Here is an 11979-nt window from a genome sequence, read left to right on the forward strand (position 1 = left end):
GAAGTAATATTTAGTTGTAGAACATTTATTTCTGATGACTGCTTTACATCTGTGTGGCCTGGAAACACCTGTGCACAGCCGAAGCTGCTGGGACTACATTTCACAGTTCTCTGGCATTCTTGTGTTTGGCACGAAAAAAAAAAATTATGTCACTCCACAAATTCTCAATCAGATTGATGTTTGGGGATTGGCCACTTCATAACATCGATCGTTTTGTATTAAAGTAGGACGGTGATCATTTTCATGCTGAAGCAGCCATTAAGGGTATTTGTTATTCAGCATAAAGGGGTCATTTACACAAGTCCATAATTACAGATGATGTGCTACGGCCTGGACTACCGGAATCATCATTCATTAAGACGCTGTGAGCTCCAAGAGTTTAAATACCATAAAGTATGACAAAGATTTAAACTCAGAGCTCACAGCATCATAATGATTATTCTGGGTGTTCCAGAATAATCTCCGTACTTACAGACCATGCATGGATAGTGTGAATGGCCTCCTAAGGCAACATGACCTTATGACAATTTTTATTGGAAAGTATCATCATATACATTTCAAGTCATAGATTAGACCATTACAAGAACTCAAAGTATTTTGATGAGTAAATATACAGTAGGAACAAAGCAAAGCGCTTCCTATCTGCATTCTATGTAACAAGCTGGGGAATTTCAAGTCAGCTCCGCTTGGTGCAGTTCCTCCACGAGTGCTGGGAAAAGCTGGATCTAGCACTGTGAGAAGTTTCCAACGTATGGATCCAGCTTTTCCTAACACCCCGGGGGGGATGCCTATCAGATAGAGACTCCATCTGTTTTTTGCTTTCTGTTGAATAGAGTATTTCTGCTTGCGAGTATCTGGTTTGCAAAATGGGAACAGAATCCTATGTGAAAGCTAGTGCTCATGCACATTACAGCTCTGTATAACCTCAGCAGGGCAGCTAATACATACATTGCATATGGAATTTCCTTGCAGATTCCAACAAGACGTACATAGGTTGTATAGGGATTAAGGCTATATCCCCACCAAGAGAGCTAACACTACTCTTCTTGGTAGCAACCACCACCAGCGTGAGATTACCAGTTACCATTAAATAAACACACTTGGTACAACCAGATTTTGTTAGTTTATTGTACAAGAGGGTATGTTCAAGCAATGCTTCCTGCGTTGGACGCGATCCTGGGCCACAGGTCTGCACACTCCTTCGCCACGGGGCCTGTTATAGCGGAGCCTGAAAGAAAAACCACAACATAAGGAATCTGAAAACTAGTCTGCAGGGTGTCCAAATGTACTCAATGAACATTGGTGGATAAGGGTATGTCCACACTGCGCAAAATCAGCGAAAAACCTACCCGCCTCAGTGTCCCACAGTATCTCTATGGGTGGGCTCACGCACCTTCACTCCCGCCGCTCTCCGTGCAAAGAACAAAAGAATGTCAATTCTTTGCGCGGAGAGCGGCAGGAGTGTAGGAGCGCAAGAGATACTGTGGGACACTGAGGCAGGCAGGATTTCTGCCACGGAACACCGCCGGTTTTGCGGACATACCCTAACATAGAAGAGGAAAAACAGGTCAAGTATTGCAACATTTGTATAACCATCAGTAGTTAGGTTTGTATATAACGCAGTACAACACTGAAACCTGGTAGAATCAGGGTAATTATTTGTACAAGCAAAAGGCTGTAACATCACGGATTGAAGTAGTACAGCATATGTGGCTGCCTCTTCACCCAAACGTAATGTATTCATCTCCTCTTCCACGACAACTCAATGTGCCACTGAGGAGACACAACAAGTGCTTTTAAGAAGAGGTTTCTGATCATGCCATCCTGACGGACACCACTACCATTCCATAGACCTATACAAGAGAGGTTCACTCCCTGACTCAAAATGGAGCCCATCGCTTGCAATGCATCAGAAAAATTGACAGCCAGAGGGGACATGACAAAACTTTAAGCAATGCCTATAGAACAGGATGCTGTAAGATCTTATTCCACTAACCTACAAGTGTCAAACTTTTGGTCCTCCAGCTTTCAAAACAAAAATAGTCATATGCGTAGACAGCCAAGAATTTAGCTTCGACTGTCCAGGCATGATGGGAATTGTAGTTTTTAAACAGCTGGAGGGCCAAATGTTCCCCATCCCTGCACTAACCAAACAGGCCAACATATCTGCACCAAGTAAATGACAACTACAATGTGAAACAGTCTTCCTGTGACTCTGAAAAAGCAACCACTGTACTGAGCATGGAAACATCTCCATTTATTCACCTACAATTTTAACACAATGCCATATGCAAAGCTCGGACATTTTACACTGGATTCTAGTTCCTCATATTAGAATACAGTATACTACAATGGTAGGTAGACTCTTAGATACTAAAAGCAAATACATGCGAGCCAATTGGGGAACCTCATACTGAGAAAAGTTTTCGGGTACAATTATGCAAAGTTTGATAGTTTATTTTATTTAGTCGGCTAATCTAGAAATAGGCAACACACTGAAGGAAAAAAAAAAAGCAAACTCATGTGGTGGGGACCAATGTGTCAGATCAAACAAAGACTGCCTGATGGCACGTATAATGTGTGCACACTGAGACTGACAACCTACCTTTCATTTCCCCTTTATTATTCACTATCACCCCCGCATTGTCTTCAAAGTATAAGAACACCCCGTCTTTTCTCCGGTACGATTTTCGTTGTCGTATTACCACTGCCGGATGCACTGGAAAGAGAAATATTCCATTATGTTTTTAGACAGATACACAAGGATTGACGCACTTTATATGGTCTGAACAGAACGTCATGAAGTAATCTGGAAGTATACACAATAAAATGTACAATACACAAAAACCATGCTCTTTTGTATACACAATTCAGGTGGCATGGGTTGGCCTGTTTTTCCTGTCTTCTCTCCAGTTAATATGGCATCTTTCCAATATATAAGATGCACTAAACCCTATTGATTTTTTTAGGGTAGCATTAGGAGTCCAGATGTACAAGAGCCGCAGGGATGGGAAACCTCTGGCCCTCTAGCTTTAGCTGTCCAGGCGTCATGGAAGTAGTTTTACAAAATCTGATGAAACAAGAGTTGCCTATCCCTGCACTAACAGGTACCTTAAAGAAAAGTAAGGACATCTGGCACACTGGGGACTTTTGCACAATATGTGCATGTTTAGCACCCAATGTAACACCCGAATTGCCTGTATAGAACCCTCACTTTTACAACAGTTTAGGAAAATTAAAACTGAGCTGTAAACAAGGGATCTTTGAGACCAGACTGGATCTGATCAGCTGATTACGCTTAGGGTAGCTTCACACGTAATGGAATTGCAGCGAAATCTGTTGCAATTCCCATACTATCAGTTTGAATAGGATTACATGCCGCCCCAGTGAATACATTACATGTCCACGTTCCGGGTTCTTCTGTGGCTCCCGGCATCCCGATGTCCTGCTCAGCCAATCAGTGGTTGCGGCGGGACAGGACACTGATTGGCCAAGCGGAAATTCTGGATGACTGGAACCACAGAACAAGCTGGAGCGTGGACCGGTAACGTATTCACCAGACTACCATCGGTTAAATGGGTTGTCCAGCGGAAATCTCTTTCAAATCAACTGGTGTCAGAAAGTTATATGGATTTGTAATTTTTTTCTATTTAAAAATCTCAAGCCTTCCCATACTAATCAGCTGCTGTATGCCCTGCAGGAAGTGGTGCATTATTTCCAGTCTGACAGCGCTCCCTGCTGCCACTTCTGTCCAAGACAGGAACTGTCCAGAGCAAGAGAGGTTTTCTATGTGGATTTGCTGCTGCTCTGGACAGTTCCTGTCTCGGACAGAGATGTGTGCAGAGAGCAATGTGTCAGACTAAAAAGTAAAACATTTCCTGCAGGGCATACAGCAGCTGATAAGTATGGGACGACTTGAGATCTGTAAATAGAAGTAAATTTTTGTGCACAAGACTACTTTGTGCCAATTACGCAATGTAATGTAGCACAATAATCTTGTTGAGTTATTTCTTTATAGAAGTCATGTGGTGTAGCCGGGCAAAACCATGGCAGAAAGGTATAAAGCTGTGGCATGCACCCAGGCAAATACACTGATAACTCACCCTTCTTCCTCAGTTCAGGCTTTCCTTTCTTAACTGTGGCCATCACCATGTCGCCAACACCAGCAGCGGGCAGTCTGTTCAGGCGACCTTTGATTCCCTTGACGGAGATGATGTACAGGTTCTTGGCACCTAGAAAACAGATAAGTATATTAGAAAGTATATTAGAAAGATATAAGTACAAAGAGGAACTAATCTACATCCAAGCTGATAACCCAGCTCCCCATGAATCTACTATACTACTATAACAGACCGAGGAAATGTCACATTAGTGATTGAAGTAGTACAGCACATGTGGCTGCCCCTTCACCCAAACGTAATGTATTCATCTCCTCTTCCACGACAACTCACTGTGCCACAGAGGAGACACAACAAGTGCTTTAAGAAGAGGGGACTGCCAGTGGACTGGAAGACCAAGTGACAGAACATATCCCTTGTATAGTTACCTGTGTTATCAGCGCAGTTGATGACCGCGCCGACAGGGAGACCGAGGGAGATGCGAAACTTCGCACCGGAAGAACCTCCGCGTCCTAGAATAGATAGCATTACATTTAGTAGGTGTACGCCATAATGGTCTGCTTCATCGGTGAACAGTCTGGCTTTATTGGTACCTGACAAACACTGTATCCTCAAATCATAACCACTTTCTATAGGTTACAGTCTCCTTAGAAACCACGGGGGATAAGTGATATTTGCTATGGGCATGTGCACACAGATATAACCAGGGCCAGTGCGGCCTCTTCGAAGCAGTCATTGACTTCAAGGTTCCCCATCACCCCTTGAAGCTGACACCATGACCCAATGCATCCTTCTACCCAGGGGCGTAGCTAGGATTCACAGGGCCCCATAGCAAAAAATTTTTAAGGGGCCCCCCCCCCCCTCCCCTACACAACGCACTACACTGATAACCCCTGACCTCTGCACATTCTCCTTTCCTACTTGATTGCCAACTAGAGAACAGATGTCAGGTCAGTGCAGTGAAGCAGAGATCTGTCTTCTGCTTGTTAACCCTTTTTTGTATTTCAGCATGTAAGTTAACATTGGGTCACTGCAGTACCTAAGGGGTTAAGCAGAAGGACACACTCTTACCTTTTCCCCTGGGCCCCCCTCCTGCACAGGCCCCATAGCAACTGCCTACCCTGCCTCTATGGTAGCTGTGCCACTGCTTCTACCCCATGTAAGCCACCCATAATCCTGCAGAACCCTCAGCACTATAAGGTGCTGGTAAATGTCACATTAGTGATTGAAGTAGTACAGCACATGTGGCTGCCCCTTCACCCAAACGTAATGTATTCATCTCCTCTTCCACGACAACTCACTGTGCCACTGAGGAGACACAACAAGTGCTTTAAGAAGAGGGGGGAGAAGTGCAGAGAACAACATGCCCATAAACCCCCATAGATACCCCCTATCCACAGGGTCAGGGGGGGCAAGGTGACCAAATAATCTCCATTCACTCCAGGATACAGCTGACCTCTGTTGAGGCTGGTGGGGTCCCCCCTTCCCCCCAATAATCAGCTCCTATTCTGTAGACAGGGGATACCTATAGCAGTCACACTGTCAGTCACTCATACATCACAATGAGAAGCCACCAATATGGCTGAGGCGACACCAGGGAACTGACAGGCACAATGCACTAGATGTACAGGCACAGCACGCGTCCTAACACAGCAAACGCCAACACCGGAAACATGGCTCTCCCGGCCTCCGTACTCTGCCCCACTACCGCAGCCTCATAATGTATGTCTATCTGCTCGTCCCGAGCCCGCACCCCAGCATCATACCCACAGAACACGGCGGGCGGCCGTGTGTAAGTGACTACAAGCCCCATCCCGGCCTCACACACGGCTCTTTACTAGAGGATGGCCGCGGATTACACTGCTGCACTCGCGGCCCTTACCTCTCTTAGACATCTTGGTTCCCGGAAAGAGAAAGCAGGCCGCAAAGGATGCCGGGATATAGCAGCAGCCACAGAGCGAGCTGGGCGTGCGTGTCACGTGACTCGTGGTTGGCGGCGCTCGGCTTACGTACTGCCAATCTTCCGGTTTGCTTCAACCTCTGACAGGACTCCTGGGGGTGAAAGTTAGAACTGTCACAGGGTAGTAAAACCCCTACTATTACTTCACATTACTGCTGCTAAGCCACAATACCGATGAATCGCAGTATAGTATTGTTGTTTTATATTATAGCTTGTTGCTAGGATACACTATAGTTTACTGACCACTGAAAGCCCAACAAGTATCTAAAAAACACGGGGGTAAAGTGTGAAAAAAGCCACAGGATAAGATTTTGCTCCTTGTACACCATAAATGCTGTGTATGCTGGTGCATGATACTGGTAGGATATGTAGAAACAAAATAAAATGATCTGGGGCCTTCTCATTGTGGTCGGACGCTCTTACTGTGGTCGGACGCTCTTACTGTGGTCGGACGCTCTTACTGTGGTAGGTCCCTCTTACTGTGGTAGGTCCCTCTTACTGTGGTCGGACGCTCTTACTGTGGTCGGACGCTCTTACTGTGGTAGGTCCCTCTTACTGTGGTAGGTCCCTCTTACTGTGGTCGGACGCTCTTACTGTGGTCGGACGCTCTTACTGTGGTAGGTCCCTCTAATTGTAGTCGGACCCTCTTACTGTGGTCGGTCCCTCTTACTGTGGTCGGGCCCTCTTACTGTGGTAGGTCCCTCTTACTGTGGTCGGACCCTCTTACTGTGGTCGGACGCTCTTACTGTGGTCGGACGCTCTTACTGTGGTAGGTCCCTCTTACTGTGGTAGGACCCTCTTACTGTGGTCGGACGCTCTTACTGTGGTCGGACCCTCTAATTGTAGTCGGACCCTCTTACTGTGGTCGGTCCCTCTTACTGTGGTCGGGCCCTTTTACTGTGGTCGGACTCTCTTACTGTGGTCAGGCCCTCTAATTGTAGTTGGACCCTCTTACTGTGGTCGGACCCTCTTACTGTGGTCGGGCCCTCTAATTGTAGTCGGACACTCTTACTGTGGTAGGTCCCTCTTACTGTGGTTGGACTCTCTTACTGTGGTCGGGCCCTCTAATTGTAGTCGGACCCTCTTACTGTGGTCGGGCCCTCTTACTGTGGTCGGACGCTTTGACTGTGATCGGATCCTCTTACTGTGGTCGGGCCCTCTTACAGTGGTCGGGCCCTCTTACTGTGGTCGGGCCCTCTTACTGTGGTCGGACGCTCTTACTGTGGTCGGGCCCTCTTACTGTGGTCGAGCCCTCTTACTGTGGTAGGTCCCTCTTACTGTGGTAGGTCCCTCTTACTGTGGTCGGTCCCTCTTACTGTGGTCGGGCCCTCTTACTGTGGTCGGACGCTCTTACTGTGGTCGGATCCTCTTACTGTGGTCAGGCCCTCTTACTGTGGTAGGTCCCTCTTACTGTGGTCGGGCCCTCTTACTGTGGTCAGACGTTCTTACTGTGGTCGGACGTTCTTACTGTGGTCGGGCCCTCTTACTGTGGTCGGACGCTGTTACTGTGGTTGGACCCTCTTACTGTGGTCGGGCCCTCTTACTGTGGTCGGGTCCTCTTACTGTGGTCGGATCCTCTTACTGTGGTCGGGCCCTCTTACTGTGGTCGGACCCTCTTACTATGGTGGGTACCTCTTACTGTGGTCGGGCCCTCTTACTGTGGTCGGGTCCTTTTACTGTGGTCGGACCCTCTTACTGTGGTCGGACCCTCTTACTGTGGTCGGGCCCTCTTACTGTGGTCGGACCCTCTTACTGTGGTGGGTACCTCTTACTGTGGTCGGGCCCTCTTACTGTGGTCGGGTCCTCTTACTGTGATCGGACCCTCTTACTGTGGTCGGGTCCTCTTACTGTGGTCGGGTCCTCTTACTGTGGTCGGACCCTCTTACTGTGGTCGGTCCCTCTTACTGTGGTAGGTCCCTCTTACTGTGGTCGGGTCCTCTTACTGTGGTAGGTCCCTCTTACTGTGGTCGGACCCTCTTACTGTGGTCGGACCCTCTTACTGTGGTCGGGCCCTCTTATATTGCCTCCCCAAGACTCGAATTACTGATGCTACTTTTCAATAAAAACAACAAATGTATATGCAGCATTGTCTTTTTGGGCAAAATTGCTGGGGCCAGATGTTAGCAGGAAGTCAATAGGAAAATATCAAATGTAAGAGCTACATGCCACTTTTTATTTTTTTCTTCTTCCTTTTGTGACCTTTTGGTCAGTATATACCGAACAATTTCAATAGATAATGGTTGATATCATCATGTGACCAGATAAGGGAGGCTAAAAAAAAGAAATCGATGAGTTGGTGTAACTGAGGATCCACCTGCCAAGGTTAAAGTGACTGTACCACCAGGCCCAGGCAACCCACCCTTAGTGGGAGAAAACCCCAGCCCCTCCATGATGTGACTCGATTAGAATCAATGAAACCCTATCATAGAGGGGCTGGGTTTCTTCCCACTAAGGGTGGGTCGCCCCCGCCTCCAGTGCTTCAGCCTGGGCCTGGTGGTACAGTCACTTTAAAGGAGCTGTCTGGGGATAATAAAATATGTTCATATGGCTGGGGTTGAATAAATATAGAAAAAAGTGATACTCACCTATCCTGATCCCCTGCAGCCCGTCACTCACCGCTCATTCCTGGTTCCTGTGATGTGTCGATCCTGCAAGAACTATCCATTTGGTCAGCCCATGATTGGCTAAAGGAGGTAGTCCCTATAAGGACGACATGTCGCAGGAATCAGGAAGAATCTCTGACAAAGAAGGACTGGAAGACATCAGAACGACGGCCGCTGATGATCAGAGGGGTGCGTATAGCGGCTGTTTTATTTGTACATCAGCTCAACCATACATGAACAAGTAATGATGGGGCCCCATAGCAAAACTTGGAAAGTGGCACCACTCCACCATGATCACCACCTTCTGCAGAGTATGGCTAGGTTCACACTATGTAAAAATGATGGCCGTCTTTTATAGTGTGAATCTAGCCACTTATTCTCTTCCATTCAGTTTTTTTTAGGGTACTTTACATTTTCTATACCAAGGGCAACTTTGTGAAAACTGCTTAAAGCAAAAGTATTTCTATGTCCAAAAAGATATCCCCTATCCACATGATGGGGGGATAAGGTGTTCTTAGAGAATTAAAGGAGCACTGTCCATTCACATATGGTGCATTCTGTTTATTCATGACGACAATTTTCCTCCATTTGTATTCCTCCACAGATCAACTTGTTTTCCTCTATCCTGTGGATAGGGAACACCTTTTAGAGATGGGTATATACTGTATACACCCATACAGCAGATGCATGTTCAGGGTGTATGATCAAATACCATAATAAATAGCGATTGCAAGATTTAGGCCTTCTAAAGGGCTCCGTGTCGTAAACTCTATCACAGGCAGCCTGTACTAGTAGAGTACCGATTTCAAAGATCAATGCAATACATATGTATTTCACTGCAGCTTATCAGCTTATCCAAAAAAAAGAAATAAAAACAAACAAAAAAAAAACATATTTGGTAATGTGTAGAAATGAGGTACTCCGGAGAGGAAAAAAAAGCTTTTAATTGATTGCTTTAATAAAGTTATATTACTTTGTAACATAACTTTATTTAAAAAAAAATGTAGTTTTTTATTATTCCTATATGTACTTTCGGTGCCTGGCAGCAGTAAGGGGCAACACGGCCCCTCTCTGCTGCCATTACTGTTCTTGTCGGGAACTTCAGGTTCCTGATCTGCTTTATCAGGGGTGTCAAACTTGAACACACAGTGGGTCAAAAAATTGGACAAAGTCGTGGGCCAACCTAATATTTAATGAAAAGTGCATGCAGCATTTCTGGCACTGCCTATCCTACAGTAATTGGCCCCACATAGTAGTTACCCATTATATCCCTCAAGAAGTAGGTTATCCCATAATTGTGCCCCATGTAGTAAACCCCCCCCTCCCAATAGTGCCCCACATAGTAGACAGGCCTACTGTTAAAGACCTACATAGTAGCCAGCCCTCCCAATAGTGTCCCTTATAGTAGCCAGCACACCTAATAGTGCTAATAATATTCTAACCTGCCGATAGCCCCCTAATGCGCACGAGGCGCCGGGAAGGAAGGTATGTGTCTTACCTTCCTCCTCTGCACTGTTCCTGTGCAATTAGTAGTTGAATCCACGACCAGGAGCACTGTTAGGAGCACTGCCCTGTCCCCCTCATACCGAGCTGGCCTGCAGATTCATTAAATATCGGATCGATGGGGGTGGGCCAGTGCTCTTAATAGTGCTCTCAGCCGTGGATTCCATTACTAACTGCACGGGAACGGCCCCCGAGGAGGAAGGTAAGAGACATACAGATTAGTCTAACCTGTTCATAGTTCCCCTTTAAATGGGCACTGTCATTACCAATAAATAATGTTAAATCAGCAGGCAAGGTGTTCTACTAAATCTTTGCAATTTACTTCACTTTTTTTTTTCTGTATAAAAATACAATGGTATACATTCAGCCACTAGGTGTCTCACTTACTGGAAAACCTCAGTCAAGGCTCTATCACCAAGGCCGTTTGGTCTTTAGTAACAGCAAAAAGAGACCAAATGCAGGAAGTGATGTCAGTTGGCCCAGTGAAGGTGAATGCTGATTGGCAGGTAGCCGTGCACTGCCGCAGTTGAGTAAACTGATCAATAAAAGGCTCAGAGTAAAATGTAAAAGCATTAGCAGCACAATGAGGCTCGATACGCTGGAATAGTGAAATTGAAATAAAAATGGACAGCATACATAACGCAAGCATTAAAGTGAATGTTACCAGTACATTCGCTTGAAGTTTTGCACATGAATAGAACAGCGCCGACACCGGGGAAGTCTGTGCCGTGGTCCTTTTTTTCAACTGCAGCCCAGTTCCTGCACCTGCTCTATTACCAAGCCGCGTCCGGGACGGAAACACTGGAGGCGGGCCGGCCTCAATCGGCCTCAATCAATGGAGCCGCATCATAGAGGGGTGTGGGTTTCCTCCGACTGGGGGTGGGCTGGCCCGCCTCTAGTGCTTTAAGGCCCTATTCCAAGGGCCAATGTTCCGCGCTCACTGCCGCCACTTTTACACGCGGCGGCAGCGAGCAGGTGAGTGCAGGAGGGGCAGCGGGGAGGTGCGGGGCGGCTGCCCGGGCGATCGATAGATCGTCCGGGCAGCCCATAGAGGATAGTGGAGGTCTGCTGCCACTGCTCTTATTGCACGGAGCGACGGCAGCAGATCGCTTGAAAAACAAACAACTGGAACGATCAGCCGACATGAATGATGTCGGCTGATCGTTGCCTTCTATTCCACGGGACGATTATCAGCCGTAATGCCCAAATACGGCCGATAATCTTTCCGTGGAATAGGTCGGTGCTTGTGAATAGACCGGTGCCGTACGCGGGAACCCTTCTGCGGTTCAAAAAAAGGACTGTGGCATCGGCTTACCCCCAAAACTTAAAGCGAATGTACTGATGGTACATTCGCTTTAACTATATATTTGCTGCAGGATTTTTGTATGTCATGACAGGTACACTTCAAGTAATGTGGCCATGCTGGGAAATGTAGTTTTGCAACAGCTGAAGAACCACAGGTTAGGCTAGGTTCACACTACGTTTTTGCAATCCGTTTTTTTCATCCGTTTTTTTGCAAAAAACGGATGCATGTGTGTGCATCCGTATTTCCATTGACTTCCATTATAAAAAAAAATGGATCAAAACGGATGTTTTTTTTTAGCGTACACAAAAATGTGGTCGACCTCATTTTTGTGTCCGCTAAAAAAAAAAAAAAAAAACGGATCCGGTTTGATCCATTTTTTTTATAATGTCAATGGAAAAATGGATCAAAATGGAGGCGCACACACATGCATCCGTTTTTTATCGTTTTTTTTTTTTTGCAAAAAACGGATTGCAAAAAGGTAGTGTGAAC

At 46.3% G+C, this 11979-nt stretch overlaps 1 protein-coding gene across 1 annotated transcript; it reads right to left on the bottom strand.

Annotated features, from left to right (window-relative positions):
* Positions 1 to 1104: 1104 nt before the first annotated feature.
* Positions 1105 to 6108, bottom strand: RPL23 (ribosomal protein L23). The gene is made up of 5 exons (XM_069953941.1): positions 6001 to 6108; positions 4547 to 4630; positions 4104 to 4232; positions 2606 to 2719; positions 1105 to 1228 (listed from the first exon to the last, which is right to left on the bottom strand). The coding sequence occupies exons 1-5, from the start codon at positions 6011 to 6013 to the stop codon at positions 1146 to 1148; spliced, it is 423 nt and encodes a 140-aa protein (XP_069810042.1). The 5' UTR covers positions 6014 to 6108; the 3' UTR covers positions 1105 to 1145.
* Positions 6109 to 11979: the final 5871 nt, after the last annotated feature.

Source organism: Dendropsophus ebraccatus, chromosome 14 (assembly GCF_027789765.1).
Source record: "Dendropsophus ebraccatus isolate aDenEbr1 chromosome 14, aDenEbr1.pat, whole genome shotgun sequence".
NCBI lineage: Eukaryota > Metazoa > Chordata > Amphibia > Anura > Hylidae > Dendropsophus > Dendropsophus ebraccatus.